At 34.4% G+C, this 19,231-nt stretch overlaps 1 protein-coding gene across 1 annotated transcript; it reads right to left on the bottom strand.

Annotated features, from left to right (window-relative positions):
* Positions 1 to 1,964: 1,964 nt before the first annotated feature.
* Positions 1,965 to 19,036, bottom strand: LOC126769945 (transcription initiation factor TFIID subunit 2). The gene is made up of 19 exons (XM_050488976.1): positions 18,854 to 19,036; positions 18,724 to 18,778; positions 18,157 to 18,320; positions 17,696 to 17,912; positions 17,275 to 17,507; positions 15,346 to 15,523; positions 14,765 to 15,034; positions 14,233 to 14,373; positions 13,672 to 13,952; positions 12,850 to 13,089; positions 12,234 to 12,483; positions 11,468 to 11,630; positions 10,423 to 10,592; positions 9,102 to 9,315; positions 5,101 to 5,302; positions 4,534 to 4,786; positions 3,766 to 3,921; positions 3,018 to 3,146; positions 1,965 to 2,468 (listed from the first exon to the last, which is right to left on the bottom strand). Exons 1-19 carry the CDS (start codon positions 18,898 to 18,900, stop codon positions 2,238 to 2,240), a joined length of 3,594 nt encoding a protein of 1,197 aa, XP_050344933.1. The 5' UTR covers positions 18,901 to 19,036; the 3' UTR covers positions 1,965 to 2,237.
* Positions 19,037 to 19,231: the final 195 nt, after the last annotated feature.

Here is a 19,231-nt window from a genome sequence, read left to right as displayed (position 1 = left end):
AAGTGATATAACAAGATATTAAATGTAAACATGAGAAAATAAAACTTGGGGCCATCAATTACATCTGTATAATATTCACTACCGAGAGTACCACACACTTGCCAAAAAATAAACATAATTAAGTACGTTATAAGTTAATTAAAAGTGATATTTTAATTGTTTTTGATTATATTACAAGTAGAACAAATTTTTAGACTCCTACGTATGTTTTAAATACTAAAGGATACTAAAGGATTTAGTTTAATAAAAATAAAAAATAAACATAAAACAATATATAAAAATCCTGCTGACATGTTGATTTTTTTTCCAAAAATAATTTTATCTATAACTATTACTTTAGTATTTTAATTGCAGCTCAAAAGCAGATAAAGATCGATTAAGCTCATTCAAGTAAGATAATCTTATATTATTCATTCAAGTTTATATGCTTGTGTAATAGTCATTTATGGGAGATATCAAAGACTTGGATATACTTGAAGAAAAACAATAACACGATTATTACTTGTTTAAGTGAAGTTAAAAAGCAGATAAAGATACAAATGATCGAGCTCATTTCTATTATTAGTTCTGAATGAACGATTAAAATTAAATAAAACGTAAGTAATGTTTAAAATTATATTGATAAAAATCTGCAAATAAAATAACCTGACACGACAGAGATAGAGAACCACGACAACTACATATTAATACGCCTATTATGTGGAATGCGCAAGATATTCTTGTAATTACATACAATTATGTAAGCGCAGAGACGTGACATCGGAACATTAAACAAGGTCGATTTGTATAAAAGGTCAATTACTTATCAATTTTTATTTGAGTCGTAATATAGGACTGTTTCATTTTATTCTAGAGTCTTCGAACCAAATTCAATTTATGTACAAAAATATAGTAAAAAAAAAATTGTCGGAACACAATATTTCCTTTTTTTATGCATTTAATAATTCGATTTCAGATTATTAGCCCACAATAATTCCGCCGACTTTTGTTAAAAAGATCTAAATATTTTTCATACTTATTCGTATTTGCTAAAGCAATAGCATGGGTTTACGTATTAATTTAAAACTTCAAAATATTTATTTAATACTTTTAAAGATTGTGTTAAGTGAACTTACAGATAACCAAGGTTATCGACATAGCCCAAAAGATTAGTAAGCTGAAGTGGCAGTGGGCTGGACACATGTCGCAGAACCGACGACCGTCGGAGTAGACGTGTAGACCTTGGCAAACGTAGCGTAGGACGCCCTCCAGCTAGGTGGAGTGACGATATACGCAAGGTGGCTGGCAGCGGTTAGAGATTGAGAGCTGAAAATCGAGCTCAAAGGCGCGCCATTGGAGAGACCTATGTCCAGCAGTGGACGAGAAAAGGATGATGATAATGAACTTTATTTTTAATAAGGCCACTACAGTTATTTTTTTCTATAAAATAAGTAGGCGGGCGAACCAATAGTCCACCTGCTTCTAAGTGGTCACCATCGCCTATAGATATCGGCGAAATAAGAAACATTAACCCTTTTTAGAACATTAATTACAACATTATGATCGCCAATTTATTTTCAATAAAAAAATATATAACTAATATAAAATATACATTATTATTTGTCTATTCTTATATATAATAAAATTTTACAGGTTCTTAGAATTCGTGAGTGATGATTACGATAATTAATAGTGTAAATCAGAATTTAATAAATATTAACGGTCGCACTTATAAATTTTAAATAGAAATTCATAAAATAATTCTATAATTATAACGGTAAAACACGAGATATAATTTTCATAAATTACTTATACAATTAAATTACTCGAAGTTTCAAGAAAATTGTAATGAAATTAAAATTTCGTTTAATCGCGCTTAATTTAGTGATAAATACTTCAAGCATATAATCTGTTGATAAATAAAACAAACTGCATAGTTTTCATTGTTTTAATGCTATTGTTAGGCTTATCTTGTATTATTTAATAATATTTTTTTATAAAGTACAGATTTAACTTAAATTACCAACTCAATGCTTATCACAAAATAAGAATTTCATTTTATCAAATTTACGAAATTTTTAATTACCTGTGGATAAAACCTTATAGATTTTATATTTGATAATTTTACAAATCAAAGTTAGAGGACAATTTTTTTATTAAATACTTTAAAAATATTGTTCTATTTTCTTATTTTATTTTTAGTTTTGAAAATTAAAAAATCGGAAATATATTTTTTTTTTTAATATTAATTTTAAGCATTAGAAACTCATATTCGACGGCATTGACGACACGTCTTCTGACGGGCTTTGACTCGAACTAAAGGAGCTCAATGTTTCCCGCGTCTCCTCTTTAATCTTCAAATGGTCAGTAGAGGAGGGAGGTCGGGGAGGAAAAGACTTATCCTTGTGATCTTTAGATTTATCTTTGCTGCTGTGTTTGTGCTTGTGCTTATGTTTGTGTTTTTTCTTTTCCTTTTTCTTCTTTTTTGCCTGTTGACGGAAACGAAAATGTTTGAATTTCATAACATATAATATTTAATATTTTAAGTTTGTATTAGTTTATACTTGATTTTACATTCAGAATCTTACAGGCCAGCCACAGGAAGAGAAATCCCTTATTGGAATAAGAACACTTTTGCATATTTTTTTATTTTTCTTTTTTTTATAGCCAATGGTACATAATGAACATTCTATGATGGATTAAACTTAATAACATTAATATATATATATATATATATATATTTAATAATTAACTTTAAGGATGACAATTTGTGTACCATAAACATACTAACAACAATTTAATCAAAACATTAATTTGTTTTAAAAAAAAAAAATTTATGACAAGTTTAGTGTGTATTTTTTTTTATAGAATAGGACGGCGGACGAGCATATGGGCCACCTGATGGTAAGTGGTCACCAACGCCCATAGACATTGGCATTGTAAGAAATGTTAACCATCGCTTACATCACCAATGCGCCACCAACCTTGGGAACGAAGATGTTATGTCCCTTGTGCCTGTAATTAATGTTATTACTTACTTTAGGACCTCCTAGATCGTCTTTATCGTGCCTGAACATGCCTGGCTCGAAACCAATCGGACCGGATGTGCCTGGAATACCGGGTAAGGCAACTGCGTTGTCAGATACGAACTCTCGCTTCGCTTCGTCCTATAAACATATAACTAATTAACTGACAACGCTATTGGTTCATAAACTGTACGTTAACATAAAATATTTTTATAAAAAAAAAAAATTGAAAGCCAATCAACACATATATACTTGTAAATAAATATTGTATGTGTAAATGACCAAAATTATAATGTCAGAAAAATAAATACTACATCAATTATATTATAATATTATATTATAATTATATTAATTCGTTTTTTAATACAACTTATAATAATAAAGTATAATTATATAAAGATTATATAAGAAAAAGCCGAGATGGCCTAGTGGTTAGAACGCGTGAATCTTAACCGATGATCGTGGCTTTAAACCCGGGCAAGCACCACTGAATTTTCATGTGCTTAATTTGTGATTATAATTCATCACGTGCTTTACGGTGAAGGAAAACATCGCGAAGAAACCTGCATGTGTCTAATTTCATTGAAATTACGTCACTTGTGTATTCTACCAACCCGCATTGGAGCAGCGTGGTGGAATAAGCTCTAACTTTCTCAAAAAGGGAGAGGAGGCCTTAGCCCAGCAGTGGGACATTAACAGACTGTTACTGTATATAAAGATTATTGAAAGCTTATAATTAATATAATTATTCAAAACTTACGTTATAAACTCTAACTGGCAGGTCTTGTATAGACATTATATCAATTTTGTCATCCTCTTCCTTGATGCTTGATATTGGTACGGGGAGTATATTATCTCTTTGAACTTCAGTCGGTAGTTCGTCCATGGGACCAACCAACTCAGTCTTTATAGGGACCTTAAAGGATAATTTTTATAAGAATAATAATCTACATAAATGGAAATAATAATACAAACTGATATAATAGACGAAAATTTGTGAGTTTTTATTTTATTTTATTTAAAAATAATGTGAGTATTGCTGATGTTTCCTATAAACAAAACGAACTGTCAAGCGAATTAAACTCAGAATATTCGTCTTTAATCGAGATAAGTTATTTGATTAATGTTAGATATTGAGCTGTTAATATATTAGGAAAATGTTTATATATATAAAACTAGTATTAGCCCGCGGCTTCACCCGCGTTATAGGTGGAGAGGGTTAAGTATTACGTAAAAAAAGTAGCCAACGTTCTTTGGTATTCAAGCTTGTGCTCAGTGGTTTGGACTTGAAAGCTTAACGGACAGCCAAAGTTACTTTCGCTTTTTTAATATTAGCATAGATTATGTTAACACTGGACTGCAATAAGCTCAATACCTTCTCGTCAAAAAGGGAGAGGAGGCCTTAACCCAGCAGTGGGACATTCACAGGCTGATACTGTTACTGCACTGTATGTTAACACTTTTTTTATGATGTGAATAAAATCGTGTTAATAAAACCATTGCCCTCTCCGGAAATTAAACCACTTACATCTAGAATCTCTTGTTTGATGACAGGCTTCAAATCGATCTCCTTCTGTCTCTCCTTTTCTCTTTCCAATCGTTCTCTTTCTCTTTCGAGCCTTTCCCTTTCCTTGTGGTGCATTTGTTTCATCATAGCCTGAATTTCCGGCAGAGGAACACATAAAGGCCGTTTCAGACCATACAACGTGTAATAGAGATCTACAAGATCGCATCGAAGTCTTGCGTCATTAGACAATTGGCTATTGATGTTATTCCACAATCTGAAACAAACAAACAATGTATGCATTACTATTTTAATTTAATAAACATTTTAATAAACATTATGAAGGTCGTTTAGACGTGTTATAAAATAAAAAATATCTATTTGCTTATTTATTGTGTTTTATCTAGTTTTATTAATTTTGTTTAACATTTAGGTCCAAGTATTAAATTCGAAACGTAGATTCCTTAATCTCTGTATCGTTTGTTTCTTCACATTTAAAAAAAAAGTGTTTTATCCTAATATCTGCTTACTTGCAAAAACACTAACAAAAATCTGTGCGGTAATATCTGTGTGTGGTGTGTGGTGTGTGACCTGTGCACGACGGCCTCCGTGTCGAGGCGGTGGCGGGCGGCGCGCTCGAAGGGCGGCATGGACACGAGCAGGCGCGCCAGGCCGTGCCGCACGCCGGGGTCGGGGTCGTTCTCCACGGCCGTCAGCAGCGACGACAGGTCCTCCGGCTTGCCGTCCACGCGCACGAAGTCCACCAGGCACTCCAACGCGGCCAGCCGGACGTCTGCGGGCGCCGGACGTATTCGCATCACATACCGATACGATTATTATCATCATAACTCCAGATATTTCACTCGTAATTTTGAAATGTATTTAATTTGTAGTCATTTTCCAGACAAATTTATCATACGTACAGCCTTGGCCAAAAGTATTAGGCACCCCAAAAAAATGCTCAAAGCTTGTTTACTAATCGAACAAGGAATAAGTGCTTATCTTAGATGACGCGCCGGGGTGGTAAATAATTTCTTAGAACAGCAAGCGGCTATTTGTAAAGGTCATAAATCACGTGGCGACCGAGAACAAGGGATTTGATATTTTTGCGATCATCTCAGTGAAAGTTTAGTCACTTGTGTTCGGAACTCTTACAAGTGAACAAGCTGCAATTTCCATTTACGCGATTACGTTGACTCCTAATTTACTCAAAAATGCCGAAAAGAAGTGAAATTTCTTTAGAAAATCGTATAAAAATACAACTGCTCCATGAAAACGGGAAGTCGCAAAAGGAAATCGCCAAATTGGTGAAATGTTCGCGTTGCGCGGTGCAATCTGCAATAAAACGATTTGCCCAGACTGGTTCTCAATCTAATAAACCCAGAACAGGCAGAAAACGAATAACTACGAAGCGCGAAGATAGAAAATTAGTACGCGAGTCAATAAAAAATCGGAAGAAAACTTCCTCGGAGCTTGCTGCTGCCTTGTCCGAAGAGGCCGGAAAGCCAATAAGTGCTCGGACAGCCAGAAGAAGACTTGGAGAAGCGGGCCTAAAAGGATGCAAAGCCAGGAAGAAGCCCTGGCTTTCAGTAGCCAACAAAAGAAAACGTTACGAGTGGGCTCTACGACACAAACATTTTACAGAGGAAGATTGGTCCAATGTAGTATGGTCTGACGAATCAAACTTTGAGGTAAGCCTATTTTACTGCTTTTGTTATAAATAAGAATGATCACTTATTTTTTTCACTTCAATCGTAAAAGTTAAGATCATTTTAAAAAATAAATTTTTTCTTTCGCCTACAGGTATTTGGAACACCAGGTGTCACCTTCGTGAGGCGACGTGTCGGGGAAGAATACCATCCAGACTGCGTCGTACCCACTGTAAAGCACGGAGGAGGCAGCATAATGATCTGGGGCTGCATGGCAGCTGATGGTGTTGGAGAAATGTTTGTTTGCGAAGGTCGCATGAACAGCGAAAAGTACATAGAAGTACTAGAAACTGCACTTAAGCCTTCGCTAACGAGTATTTACGGTGACACCAACTTAGACAGAGTCGTATTCCAGCAAGACAACGCACCTTGTCATAAGTCGGCGACTACGATGCGTTGGTTTGCAGAAAATAACATCTACCTACTTGATTGGCCTGCCCAGTCCCCAGATCTCAATCCAATTGAGCATCTTTGGGGCATTTTAAAGCGGAAGATCAAAGAGCACAACATCACATCAAAAACGGCTTTAGAAAATGCGTTAGTGCAGGAATGGCATGCCATCACAAGGCAGGAATGTACTGATCTTGTACGCAGTATGCCCGACAGAATCAGTGCTGTAATCAAATCCAAGGGTGGACCAACTAGGTTTTAAGTTTTTTATATTCCTTTTGTAATAATTAAACAGTAATAAATATGTTTAGAACTAAGAGATTTTTTTATTCATTATTTTAAGGCAAAAATTGGGGTGCCTAATACTTTTGGCCAAGGTTGTATATCATTGTTTGAGTTATTTATTGTATATTGTTTTTTCACAAATACAATTTGCAGTAAGTCGGTTATAGCGACCCAGAAAGTTCATTAAATAGTATGTAGTATGAAAGTGAAGCATGTGATTTTCCCCGACCTATGTCGACGTCACGTGAGCCATTTAGCGGTGTAAATGTTAGGTTTAAAGAACGAAATCTATATCGACATTTGCATCGATAAATTCGTATTATAACTCTTATAAAAACGCCAATGACGCGATATAGCAGACACAGAGAGAACACATTTTTAATTCGTATCTTAAACGTCATGCGATGTGATCACAACGCGTTGTGGCAATGAAGAAAAAACTGGCTATGTGAACTTGGCACCCGACTTTTGAAAATCGAATTTTTTCTTTTCGATTCTTATAGATATTCGTATGTATATAGGTAAAAAAAAAATTCATCTCATTATCGTTCGTATTTGTTTTGTGAAAGAAAAAATACTTGTGTAAAAGTTAATTTTTTTTTTTTTTACTTAAAGAATATTTTTTTTGCTTCAACTACAAACGATTTTTTTTTCACTACAATCAACTACAAACGATTCACTTCAAGAATCAACTATTCATTTTGAGTATCGACAAAACCGGGAGATGAGTTTTTTTCGATGTCCTCCAATTTTTTTAGAGCTACTTCAAACGAAAAAAATTATACTATAACTGTAGTAGTACTACATATGAATGTATATAAGAATCAAAAAGAAAAAAAATCGATTTTCAAAAGTCGGGTGCCAAGTTCACAGAGCCAGAAAAACTAGTATTTATAAACGATAGAAGAGCTTGGAGTTAGTACTCATATCATAGTTGATATTCATATAGAATATATAAATATTATATGATTACACGTATATTTTTGTAACTACTGAGTTTCTAACCGGCTCTTGTCGGTAGAATCCACATTCCGAACTAGTGATAGCTTTATATTAAAATTATAAAATGATTCTGATAGCCTACTTGAATAAATTATATTTTGACTTGGACTTTGACTGTTTTTATTTTATCGTCTCGCCTGTATGTCATGTCAAAACATAAAGGATTATAGTTCTGTTTAAACTTGTAAAGATAATGTATAATTGCATATACTTTGTCAATATTTGTTCTATTTTTGTGTATTTTTTATTGGTTTACACTTCTCAAGGTTTTTGTTATATTTGGAATAAACATTTTCGTAATTAATTATGTTTATTAGATTATTTCATTTATTAAACGAATTCGTAGGATTATTTATTTATTAAGCAGTTTCTTAGTAATTAAAAGATCAATACTTTCAGTATTGTATTCTACTTTACAGTCGAGATGGTCCAGTGATAAGAACGCGTGAATCTTAACCGATGATCGTGGGTTCAAACCAGGGCAAGCACTACTGAATTTTCATGTGCTTAATTTGTGATTATAATTTATCTCGTGCTTTACGGTGAAGGAAAACTTCGTGAGGAAACCTGCATGTGTCTAATTTCATCGAAATTCTGCCACATGTGTATTCCACCAACCCGCATTCAAGCAGCGTGGTGGATTAAGCTTCAAACCTTCTCCCCAAAAAGGGAGAGGAGGCCTTAGCTCACGCTAATCCACCACGCCACTGCCACATGTGGCAGAATTTCGATGAAATTAGACACATGCAGGTTTTCTCACGAAGTTTTCCTTCACCGAAAAGCTCGAGATGAATTATAAACAGAAATTAAGCACATGAAAATTCAGAGGTGCTTGCCCGGGTTTGAACCCACGTTCATCGGTTAAGATTCACTCGTTCTTACCACTGGGCCATCTCGACTTTTTGTACTTTAAAGGATTGCATTATTTTACAAACACAATTATTTTACACATCATAATCGAGAGACAAATTTTTATGCTAACTGTACGATCTGGCAATTTTGATAGGGAGGGTTGAATGAGCCATACATGACTGTTGGCATTAGTCGCAACGAATATAACATTTTATATCACAATGGTATAAGGAATAGTGAATTGTTGACCGTGGCAATGTGTACGGATGAAGGCTGAAAAGACGAATCATTAACCTGCCACAAATAAGGCAATAAATTTTTCCATATGTGAAATTAAAAATAAATAACCCTTACCTATATATTGTCCATACTCCGCGTATGCTCTGAACACAGTGGGTATGCTGGGTAAGTGTCCGCACTGCTGCATCCTGCGTATCGCTCGCAGACAGCTCACGGACACCGTGTTCTTGTAGCAAGGTAGAACTTTCTCCAAGTTCAACACTCGTGTTACCTCCTCGAGGACCAGTCGAGTGTCAGCTGATAATGAATCAGCCGTTATCGGAGCACCCTGTATGTAAAAATTTGTTGTAACTAGGTAGGTTAGGTAATTATTGTGTAGTATAATGTGAACGGACAGTGGTATTGTACGTGATAATGCATTCCTTGCATTATCTATGTTGTGATCAAAACATGAGAGCACCACGGTGAAAAATCTTACCAAAATTTTATAAACTCTGGCCTTACTTATAAACGCCGCTTAACGGTTCTATGTTAAAAACACTTCGCTCTTTCTGTATTATTGTTTTAACATTCGATAGAAGAAGATTTACTTGGTGGTAGTCCAAGCTCGCCTGGATGGTACAGACTCATCAGATATCCTACCGCTATTTAGTTATTTACCAACATTTAGTATTGTTGTTTGAAGGGTGAGCGAGGCAGTGTAATTAGACAAGAGCACATAACATCTTAGTTTCCAATGTTGATGGCGTATTGGCGAATGTACGGAATGGTTATAATAATGTCCTCAGGAGCAATTTCGGCCACGGAGGCTAATCTTAACAGAGATTAGCCAACTGCGCAGGAGATATTATCATGCACAAGTGTGTGCGCAAACACAGGTGCACTCTCTATTACCTAGCTCTCATAATACGATAGGACGGCAATCAGACACGACAGGAGTTCAGGAGAGTTAAGGCACCGTACCGACGTATTTACGTGCTTTCCAAGGCACAAGAGTGTCCACACTACCAACTTTCAGACTCTAAGCTGCTACTGAGAAATTTCTGACAGAAAAACCCAATAACTTTTTAGTGGCCCGACCTGGGAATTGAACCCAAGACCCCTGGACCTGCGGCCTTACATCTAGCAACTGGAGCAACGAGGCAATCAATATGGTTACCTACATAACAAAAAGAAGAAACCGCATTGTTTAACTAATCTTTGAATATAATAAATAAATTTAACAATGATTATAAGGCCGTAATTAATTTATATACAATTTCATTATAGTCTTTTTCTTCGTCGGGACACTATTGTCAGAACGGTCGTGGTCGCCTTGTAGCATTACGAATTGTTCGGCGCAGATGTTATTTGCCTCACGAGCCTTCGCCATATGTCCCTAAGTGCAAAGGACCGCCAACAGTTGCTTTAATTTGGTACAAAAATTTATACTTACGGGTTGTAAAACGGATATCACCGGCGTGATGGTAGCAGCCAACGCGTCTACAAGAGCTGCTTTGTAATAGTTGTCCGAGAAGTGATTCTTGGAATTGTCGTTGTATTTAAAAAGGTCTAACAAGAACCTCACGACTTCTGGTGGACAGATACCGTGGATATTCCTCAAACCTAAAAAAAATTCCAATTTTCCGAAAACATTTTAATAGATATTCATTGGAACCGTTTAGGTACTTAAATGAAATATATATTTTGTAAAAATATCTAAATAAGTGTTGCCAACAAATGAATATTAATTTCAAGGTACGGTTACTAACAAAAGGTATTTGAAAGTGAATGACTTAACTTTACAGTTCTAATTATAAATATATATCTCTACTAATCTCTACTAATATTACAAATGCGAAAGTAACTCTGTCTGTCTGTTACGCTTTTGAAATTTAAATATACACTCATGTATGCATGCAATGTGATATATTATAAAGCGATGGCAGCGCTTATAAGCGCTTGTCATTACTATTTTCACTATACTTTGTAATTTAGAAAAGCTGAGATGGCCCAGTGGTATTAATGCGTGAATCTTAACCGATCTTGGGTTCAAACCCGGGCAAGCACCACTGAATTTTCATGCGCTTAATTTGTCATTATAATTCATCTCGTGCTATACGGTGAAGGAAAACATCGTGAGGAAACCTGCATAAGTTTAATTTCACTGAAATTCTGCCACATGTGTATTCCACCAACCCGCATTGGAGCAGCGTGGTGGGATAAGCTCCATACCTTCTCCTCAAAAAGGGAGAGGAGGTCTTAGCCCAGCAATGGGACATTCACAGGCTGTTACTTTACTTTTTTACTTTTGTAATTTATATTATAATTGTCCGAATTTATTTCTTATTAATCTGTCTTAATCCTTTTTTTCCTTGTAGTGTGTGTTGGAATAAAATCTTTAAGAATTAAGCGTGTCTTTTATACTTAGCATTCTTTTACAATAAGTTTTTTGTATATAAGTAATAAATATTGATAATTAGGATTTAAATAGCTCCCACCTGCCATAGCCACGGGTATTGTCTTTTGCAGGAAGTAGTGCTGCAAGTTGTCGAAGTTGTTCTGCTTGATGATGTGAGGTGCGGAGAAAGAACCGAACATCTTACGGAAGATTGTCAGCATGGCCGGCGGACCCGCCCACGAACTTATCATGGCATTAGCCACCTTCAAGATGAACAAGGATAGGAAATGTTTATCTTTTATATTTATATTTTATTGTAATTGGGAAGTATACAGTACACACCACATACATTGTTGTATAAATAATTAACTCGTTCACACACCAAACAAGTCTCCACTTAAAACTAATTCATGAAAGCCAATAAACAAGCAATTTTGTAAATTATAAATAATAATTACGAATATTCAAACAGTATATTTATTATTATTTTATTTATTTATTATTATTTTTTTATTATTTATTATATTTATATATTTATTATTTGACATACATTACAGTGAGAGTCTAAACTATATTTCCAGAACAAAATATTTAGAATTTTATTTTGGCCTAATGTAATGAAAATATATAACGTTTTTTTTAAATAGGTTGACAAATAGGCAAATGGATCACTTGATGATAATTGGTCCAAAATAAACCATAGACAATCGCACTGTGGGAAATTTTAACAATCCCTTACATAGCCAATGCGCCACCAACCTTGGTAACATAGATGATATATCCGTTGTGCCTGTAGTTACACTTTTAGGATAAAACAAATCATTTCTAAGAATTAATTCCATGGATAAAAAAATAGTTAAACTTACTTTAGTCAAACAAAGAGCAGCTCTGCACCTAATTTTGTAATACGTTTGTTCGTTCTCGATAGTATCCGTCAAGGCCTTCCTTGTAGCGGGTTCTGGGTAGTTGTGGAGAGCGTCTATCGCTTCGCTCTGAGCCGTGACGTCACGCTCGTGACGCAACTGGTACTGCCACTGGTAGTCCGGTTGAGATATCACCGTACTACGTAGTAGGGACATTTCTGGGTCCAGACGTATCCAGAGAACCGGAGAATCGCTAAAGAAAAAATATATATATTTAATATTCGACTACGTGATTTAAACGGATTTTTCACGAAAAAAAAAACAGCATATATTTAATCCAGGTAGATTTTTACAGGTAATTTTGATTATCATTTTACTGAGTTATATTATTGTTGTTGACAAAGTTTTACTGATATAATATATATATAAAATATGATATGATATGATATAATATATATAATATATTATAATAAATGTCATTTCTTGTTCAATATTGTTTTATACCATATTTTATCAAAATCGGTTTAGTTGTTTAACCGTGAAAGCGTAACAGACAGCCAGAGTTACTATTGCATTTATTATATTAACAAAGATATGAACTCAAATACGTAATACTTACTCCATAGCAGAAAGGTCCATGTCAACTTCCTCCCCGGTGCAGAGGGGAATTTTCTTCTTCTTATTACGTCGACTCTTGCTGTGACATGTTATGTCAGCTTTGACGACAATGTTCTCGATTTGCAACGTATGCTTGAACGTACCGTCTAATTCTTGCAATTGAACTAATAGAGGCCCCACATACTTCCTAATACCACGTTCATGGACGCAGTCTTGGCGAATTTCTAACTCCACTGTGTTTCTATAAACATACAAAAGCTATATATAATGTTATTATTTTAGGAAGCAGCCTGCAAATAGGGCTGATGGTGAATGGTCAACTTCGCAATTAGAGGCCTTTATGCATCGGACCGTCTTAACCTTACTTATTATTTACTACCTTACTTATTATTTACTACCTTACTTATTTCACTTTGCAAGCAAGCTTTTAGCGTTAGAACATCTCACAATTAAAACACTCAAATTTTTATGAAAATTTCTTATTATTATTATGTAAATCTGAGCCGAGATGGCCTAGTGGTTAGAACGCGTGGATCTTAACCTATGATCGTGGGTTCGAACACGGGCAAGCACGACTGAATTTTCATGTGCTTAATTTGTGATTATAATTCATCTCGTGCTCGACGGTGAAGTAAAACATCGTGAGGAAACCTGCATGTGTCTAATTTCATTGAAATTATGTCACTTGTGTATTCTACCAACCCGCATTGGAGCAGCCTGGTGGAATAAGCTCTAAACCTTCTTCTCAAAAAGGGAGAAGAGGCCTTAGCCCAGCAGTGGGACATTTACAGGCTGTTACTGTACTGTATTATGTATATCTAACCTTTTCCTATTAAAAACAGATGTAAGTTGGAACTTGGCATGCCCTCCTGTCCGTACCCACTGATCCACGAACACTGCCATATCTTTCCCTGTCACAGTGAATATGGCTTTAACGAAGAGATTCGTCGATAGAAGTAGATGTCCCCATAGACCGCTGCCAATTTTGGTGTTGGCTGCATTGGTGGCCAACGAGAGTTGCTTGTTGAATACTTGAAGGAGTAACTCTTGGCCAATTCGTTGTTCCAACATTCGCAAAACCAAGTGGGATTTTTTACGCATTATCTAAAAAACAAAAGATTATATGCATTGATATCCATAATGAAACAATGCCATTTTTTCTGTCACTTGATGCTCATAGATATTGGTATCGTAATAAGGTTAATTTTAATAAACAAAATAAAAATCAATTTCAATAATTTGCTTCTTTTAATTATTTTTGAAGTAATTGTGTATGTGTTTGTATATGTGTATATGAATGTATGTATGTGTATATATAATCCGAACAAGAAGAAGAGGTACAAAAAACAACAATGACAAATCTTTAAATTATATACATTCTTACCTCAATGTACCTTGGAGACATTGTATGGACATTCCTAACAGGGAAATAAAATACATCTTTAGCTTCCACTCGAGCACCACTAGCAGGAGGCTGCCATGGGTCGAGGACCATTCCACCATATTGTTCTTCGTAACCTACCACCTAAAAACGACAAAATATAATATTTTATACAATTTTTTTTATTAATTTTCATAGTTACTAAAGTTTTTACTTTTTACCTATATAAACTTTCTGAATATATTTTTTTAAATAAAAAATATTTGAGGATAGTCTTAAGATAACTATGTAGCTAAATTACTCAGCTACTGTAATATACTCAGTTAATGGAACTTTAATTATTATAAGAAACAGAGATAAAGATGAAAAAAAAAATTTTGTTTCTGACTGTATTTTTTTAAAAAGATGTTTTAAAAATATTGGAATAATAAAAAAAAATGCAATAGTTAAGAATACCTTTATGATCACTTTTGAATTTTTACCAATTGTATTATCATATATTATTGTAAATTCAATTCTTACAATTAAAACTCACCTCTTGCAACTCTTGATGTATCCAATATCTGTATTCATTATTTCCAAAACATTTCTTAGAGTACAGACCGCAGAGATATTCCGGTATACCTTTGGCCAACCACAAGTCGGACCAGTTCTGCATAGTGATGAAACAGCCGAAGAATTGTTCAGCTACCGCTTGTGCCATTGCTTTACGGCTGACATAGGTTTGATCGATGATAGCAATGGAATGCAGGAGGTGTGTACTTAGTATCGACATTGTTGTATAGGCTGTAGCATCGTCTTCCGTCTAAAATTTTTTTTTTGTAAAATTGTAATAGCTTTTAAAGCACAAAAGAATTTGATATATTATTGATTAATCGTATGGAAGTTTACGTTTTTATCAATGACTGGCTGCTTCACTTGCTAGTCTAAGTTTTTTAAGTTAGCTAGCTTAAAGACTATAAGGCTAGGCTGTTACAAGCTGCCTTTGGAAATAAGCAGAATCAGCAATGTTTAACAGATATTAATCAAACACAAAATTTAATTCATTATTATTTACCAACTCTTTCATTAACTTATACTTCAGAATGTGATATATATAAATATATATATACTTACTTCATCCACAAAAACTTGTTTATAACACGGATAGGGATATCTGGTTGACAGTGTCTCTTCATAGAACTCAAATGCTTCATGAAGATAGCGTACAGTATTCTTAAGTATTTGCAATAGATTTGGTAAGCAGTAATGAGTCACTTCATTCATAAATGGGTCTACATATGTTTCAAAAGGTCTAAAATAATATAAATAATATCAGTTTCAAAGAAATACTTCAATATTGATACTTAATATACCCTGACAATGTATTTGCAAAATTCTATGATGATTAGTTTAGTAGTTAAGACATACAAGTGTAACAAATAAATAAACAAACATTCATATTTATAATATCAGTTAGGGTATTAAAAACTCCTCTCTTTAAAATTAATAGCCTTTACATTAAACAATAATACGGCAAATAATACTATGTTACGAAGTAATACAAGGCATGCCTTTTAAGTTATATCGTTTCCTTATTTCCCGGCAAGTTTGAATTTGGAACTGTTCTATATTCGAATGTGTTTAAATTTTGAATCTCAAAACAGTTGAAAGTATTTGGATTAATGGTATTGTTTAGTCACAGCGTCGATTGGAATCTGTCAGGTTACGTACGAAAATGAATCTTTCTAAGGAAAATGTTCGTGCAATAATTTTCTACAACTTTAGAAGAGGCCTGACACGGCTTCAGTGTTTTGAAGAGCTAACATCTATGTTCAGTGATGAAGCCCCATGTCTGCGGACTGTCGAACGCTGGTATTTAGAATTCCAGCATGGACATACTAGTGTTAGTGACAAATCTCGCGAAGGACGCCCAAAATCCGCCTTCACTGAAAATAACATCATTGCTGTGAGACAACTAATTCTCGAAGATCGTCATGTGACGTATCGAGAGATAGAGGCTCTGTTAGGCATCTCAGGGACAACCATTCAGAAGATCTTGCATGAAGCGCTTGGTGTGAGAAAGCAAGTTTGCCGTTGGATACCGCATCTGCTTTCCAACGATCACAAGGCAGCCTGCGTCAGATGGTGTAAGAAAACTCTTCAAAGGTTCAACCGATTAGAGTCAAATCACGTCTACGACATCATCAGTGGTGACGAATCTTGGATCTATGCCTACGATCCTGATTCCAAACAACAATATACAATCTGGGTCTTTACAGACGAGCCAAAGCCGACTAAAGTTGTTCGTTCTCAAAGCACTTCAAAGAAGATGGTGGCCACGTTCGTTAGAAAAACCGGCCAATTTGCGACTATTGCACTTGAAGATCGTAGAACGGTTAACGCAGAGTGGTATACCACAGTTTGTTTACTACAAGTCATCGCCGAACTTCGAAAATCTAACTCAAAGCGACGCATCCTGCACCACGACAACGCAAGTGCACACAGCGCTCGTCAAACGATTGAGTATTTGAAGCAGGAAAAAGTAGAAATTCTTTACCATCCTCCATACAGTCCTGACCTAAGCCCTAACGATTTATTTACATTTCCTAAAATTAAGAAAAGTCTTCGTGGTCAAAGGTTCCAGTCCGGTGAAGAAGAGGTCGACGCTTTCAAGTCAGCCATTTTGACCACCCCCACTTTAGAGTGGAATAAATGTTATAATAACTGATTTGAGCGAATGGAAAAGTGTATAACGCAACGTGGTGAATACTTTGAAAAACAATAAAAAGTACAATAAGGTTCTAGTTGTGTTGTTTTCTTCAAACGACAAAACTTAAAAGGCATGCCTCGTATAACAAGGCTTTTTTTTTTTTAGCAATTAATAATTGAAATACTTCTATATTATATTTAATAAAAAGTTTTGTCATTTAAAACAGTAACAATACAATAAAACGTATGATAAATTTACGAAATATGGAAAACTTTTTAAAATAACAAGTAAGGTGCTAAAAAATTATAATTTATGTGTACTTTACTTGGAAGTAAATACTATAAATTTTTTACCCAATAGCCAAAGCAATATTTGGTGCACAAGCCGGCGTATTCACAACATAGTGGAACGTCTTTCGTCGATGGTCAGGCGTGTATACCACGTCTAACAGATCCCCACAAGATACAGCAGTTAAACATTCATCAACAGTAAATTCAAGTTTCCATGTGCAAGGTTCAGCAAAACTGTCAACGCAAGGAAACCAGAGCCGAGCTGAATGACCATATGTGAACATGTGAGCAGATTTCTGAAAAGAAATGTTGTATATTTAGTATTTATAAATATTTTTGGTTAATTATAGTAAAAGTAAACTAAATTGTCATATAGATATAGCATAACTTTTACGATTAACTTAACAATAATTTATAAAATATTTAACTTTTGAGTGTTAACATACAAAAAATTAATGCATTTTGCATTAAAACAGCTACTGACCTCAATCAAACTACCTTCTCCTTCAGGAACTACAAAGTGCATTCCACCTTGTGGGGACTCTAATGAGAACTCTATTCCAATTCTGAGTCCCCTGCCTTCTCCCACCAAGTGTGCTGCATCATCAGGCACCTGTATGTGCAGTTCCCCAGAATTATGGTCTGGATCAATTTTCTGTGCAGCTGACAAATGAAATTGAGAGAAGACTTCCAAAGATCTCCTAAATAATGAAAACAAAAAATTTAATCAACACTTAAAAAGTGTTTTACAGAATTGTAAAGTTATTTTATTAAATTAATTAATACTTAACACTAATTGTTTTAAAATATTTTTCAGATAGTTCATAGTTTTAACATTTTATTCATATTATTTTAATATTTTAACATACATACACAAGAATTGTATATACACAATTAATGATTAACAAATTAAATAATTTATAATAAAAAGTAAATGTTACTTACGTATTCGGATCACTCTGACATATATCCAGAAAAGGATCAAAATATTGAAAGTTCGCTTCATATTGATCATTCAAGCAGACTCTATAAATACGACATTGTTTTGCATTCAGGCGAATGTATCTTAAATTATCTTTTAAGGGTACAATAGTCAATTCAACAAAGCCCTGTAAATAAAGATACAATTTTTTTAACAGTTGTATGAGTAAATTGAGCCAAGATGGCCCAGTGGTAAGAACATGTGAATCTTAACCGATGATCGCGGGTTCAAACCCGGGCAAGCACCACTGAATTTTCATGTGCTTAATTTGTGATTATAATTCATCTCGTACTTTACGGTAAAGGAAAATATCGTGAGGAAACCTGCATGTGTCTAATTTCACTGAAATTCTGCCACATGTGTATTCCACCAACGCGCATTTCAACAGCGTGGTGGAATAAGCTCCAAACCTTCTCCTCAAAAAGAGGAGAGGAGGCCTTTAGCCCAGCAGTGGGACATTAACAGGCTGTTACGGTAATGAGTAAATTATGTTTTTACTTTAGCACAAAAGTTTAATAAAATTAACTTACAATGACACTTCTACGTTCGAAACTGATACCGGTTAAACTCAATATCTGATGGGCTGTAAAAGATATATTAGAAAATTATTAATTATTTCAATACAATAACTGTAATTATGTATGTGTTTATGATACTTATAATTTAAAAGGGCGACAATTGTCGCCTGTTCTCTCCCTCTTCATCATTTAATCTCAAATAATAACTAGTTCTTCATAACATTCATATTTATAATATATATAAACAAAATTTCAATTTTAATCTAACACGTTTGTTGTTGGTCTTCTATTAAATGTAGCAAGACTTCAATAATTTATTATTTATATTTTTGACAACGACAACGATAACTATTGTCATATGTCAGTGTTATAATAAGTACATATAGATAATCAACAACGAATACTACTCCGGTTCCGTTAGCCACCTTGAAATAGTTGGTTTTATTGAGATGTTTGATTAGATTCGTAATTCATTTTTAAGAAAAAAATCTGTATATAAGATATATTATATTTATATATC

Source organism: Nymphalis io, chromosome 8 (assembly GCF_905147045.1).
Source record: "Nymphalis io chromosome 8, ilAglIoxx1.1, whole genome shotgun sequence".
Classification (NCBI taxonomy): domain Eukaryota; kingdom Metazoa; phylum Arthropoda; class Insecta; order Lepidoptera; family Nymphalidae; genus Nymphalis; species Nymphalis io.
Note: the sequence above shows the minus strand (reverse complement) of the source record. Positions and strands in the feature narration are given on the sequence as shown.

Excerpts from the sequence above, each read along its gene's own strand:
- LOC126769945 (XM_050488976.1), bottom strand. The coding sequence starts at position 18,900 with ATGATGAAGAGGGAGAGAACAGGCGACAATTGTCGCCCTTTTAAATT. Across the intron at positions 18,321-18,723 it reads TCGAACGTAGAAGTGTCATT|GGCTTTGTTGAATTGACTAT; the intron begins GTAAGTTAATTT and ends CTTTATTTACAG. Across the intron at positions 5,303-9,101 it reads GGAGTATGGACAATATATAG|ACGTCCGGCTGGCCGCGTTG; the intron begins GTAAGGGTTATT and ends CGGCGCCCGCAG.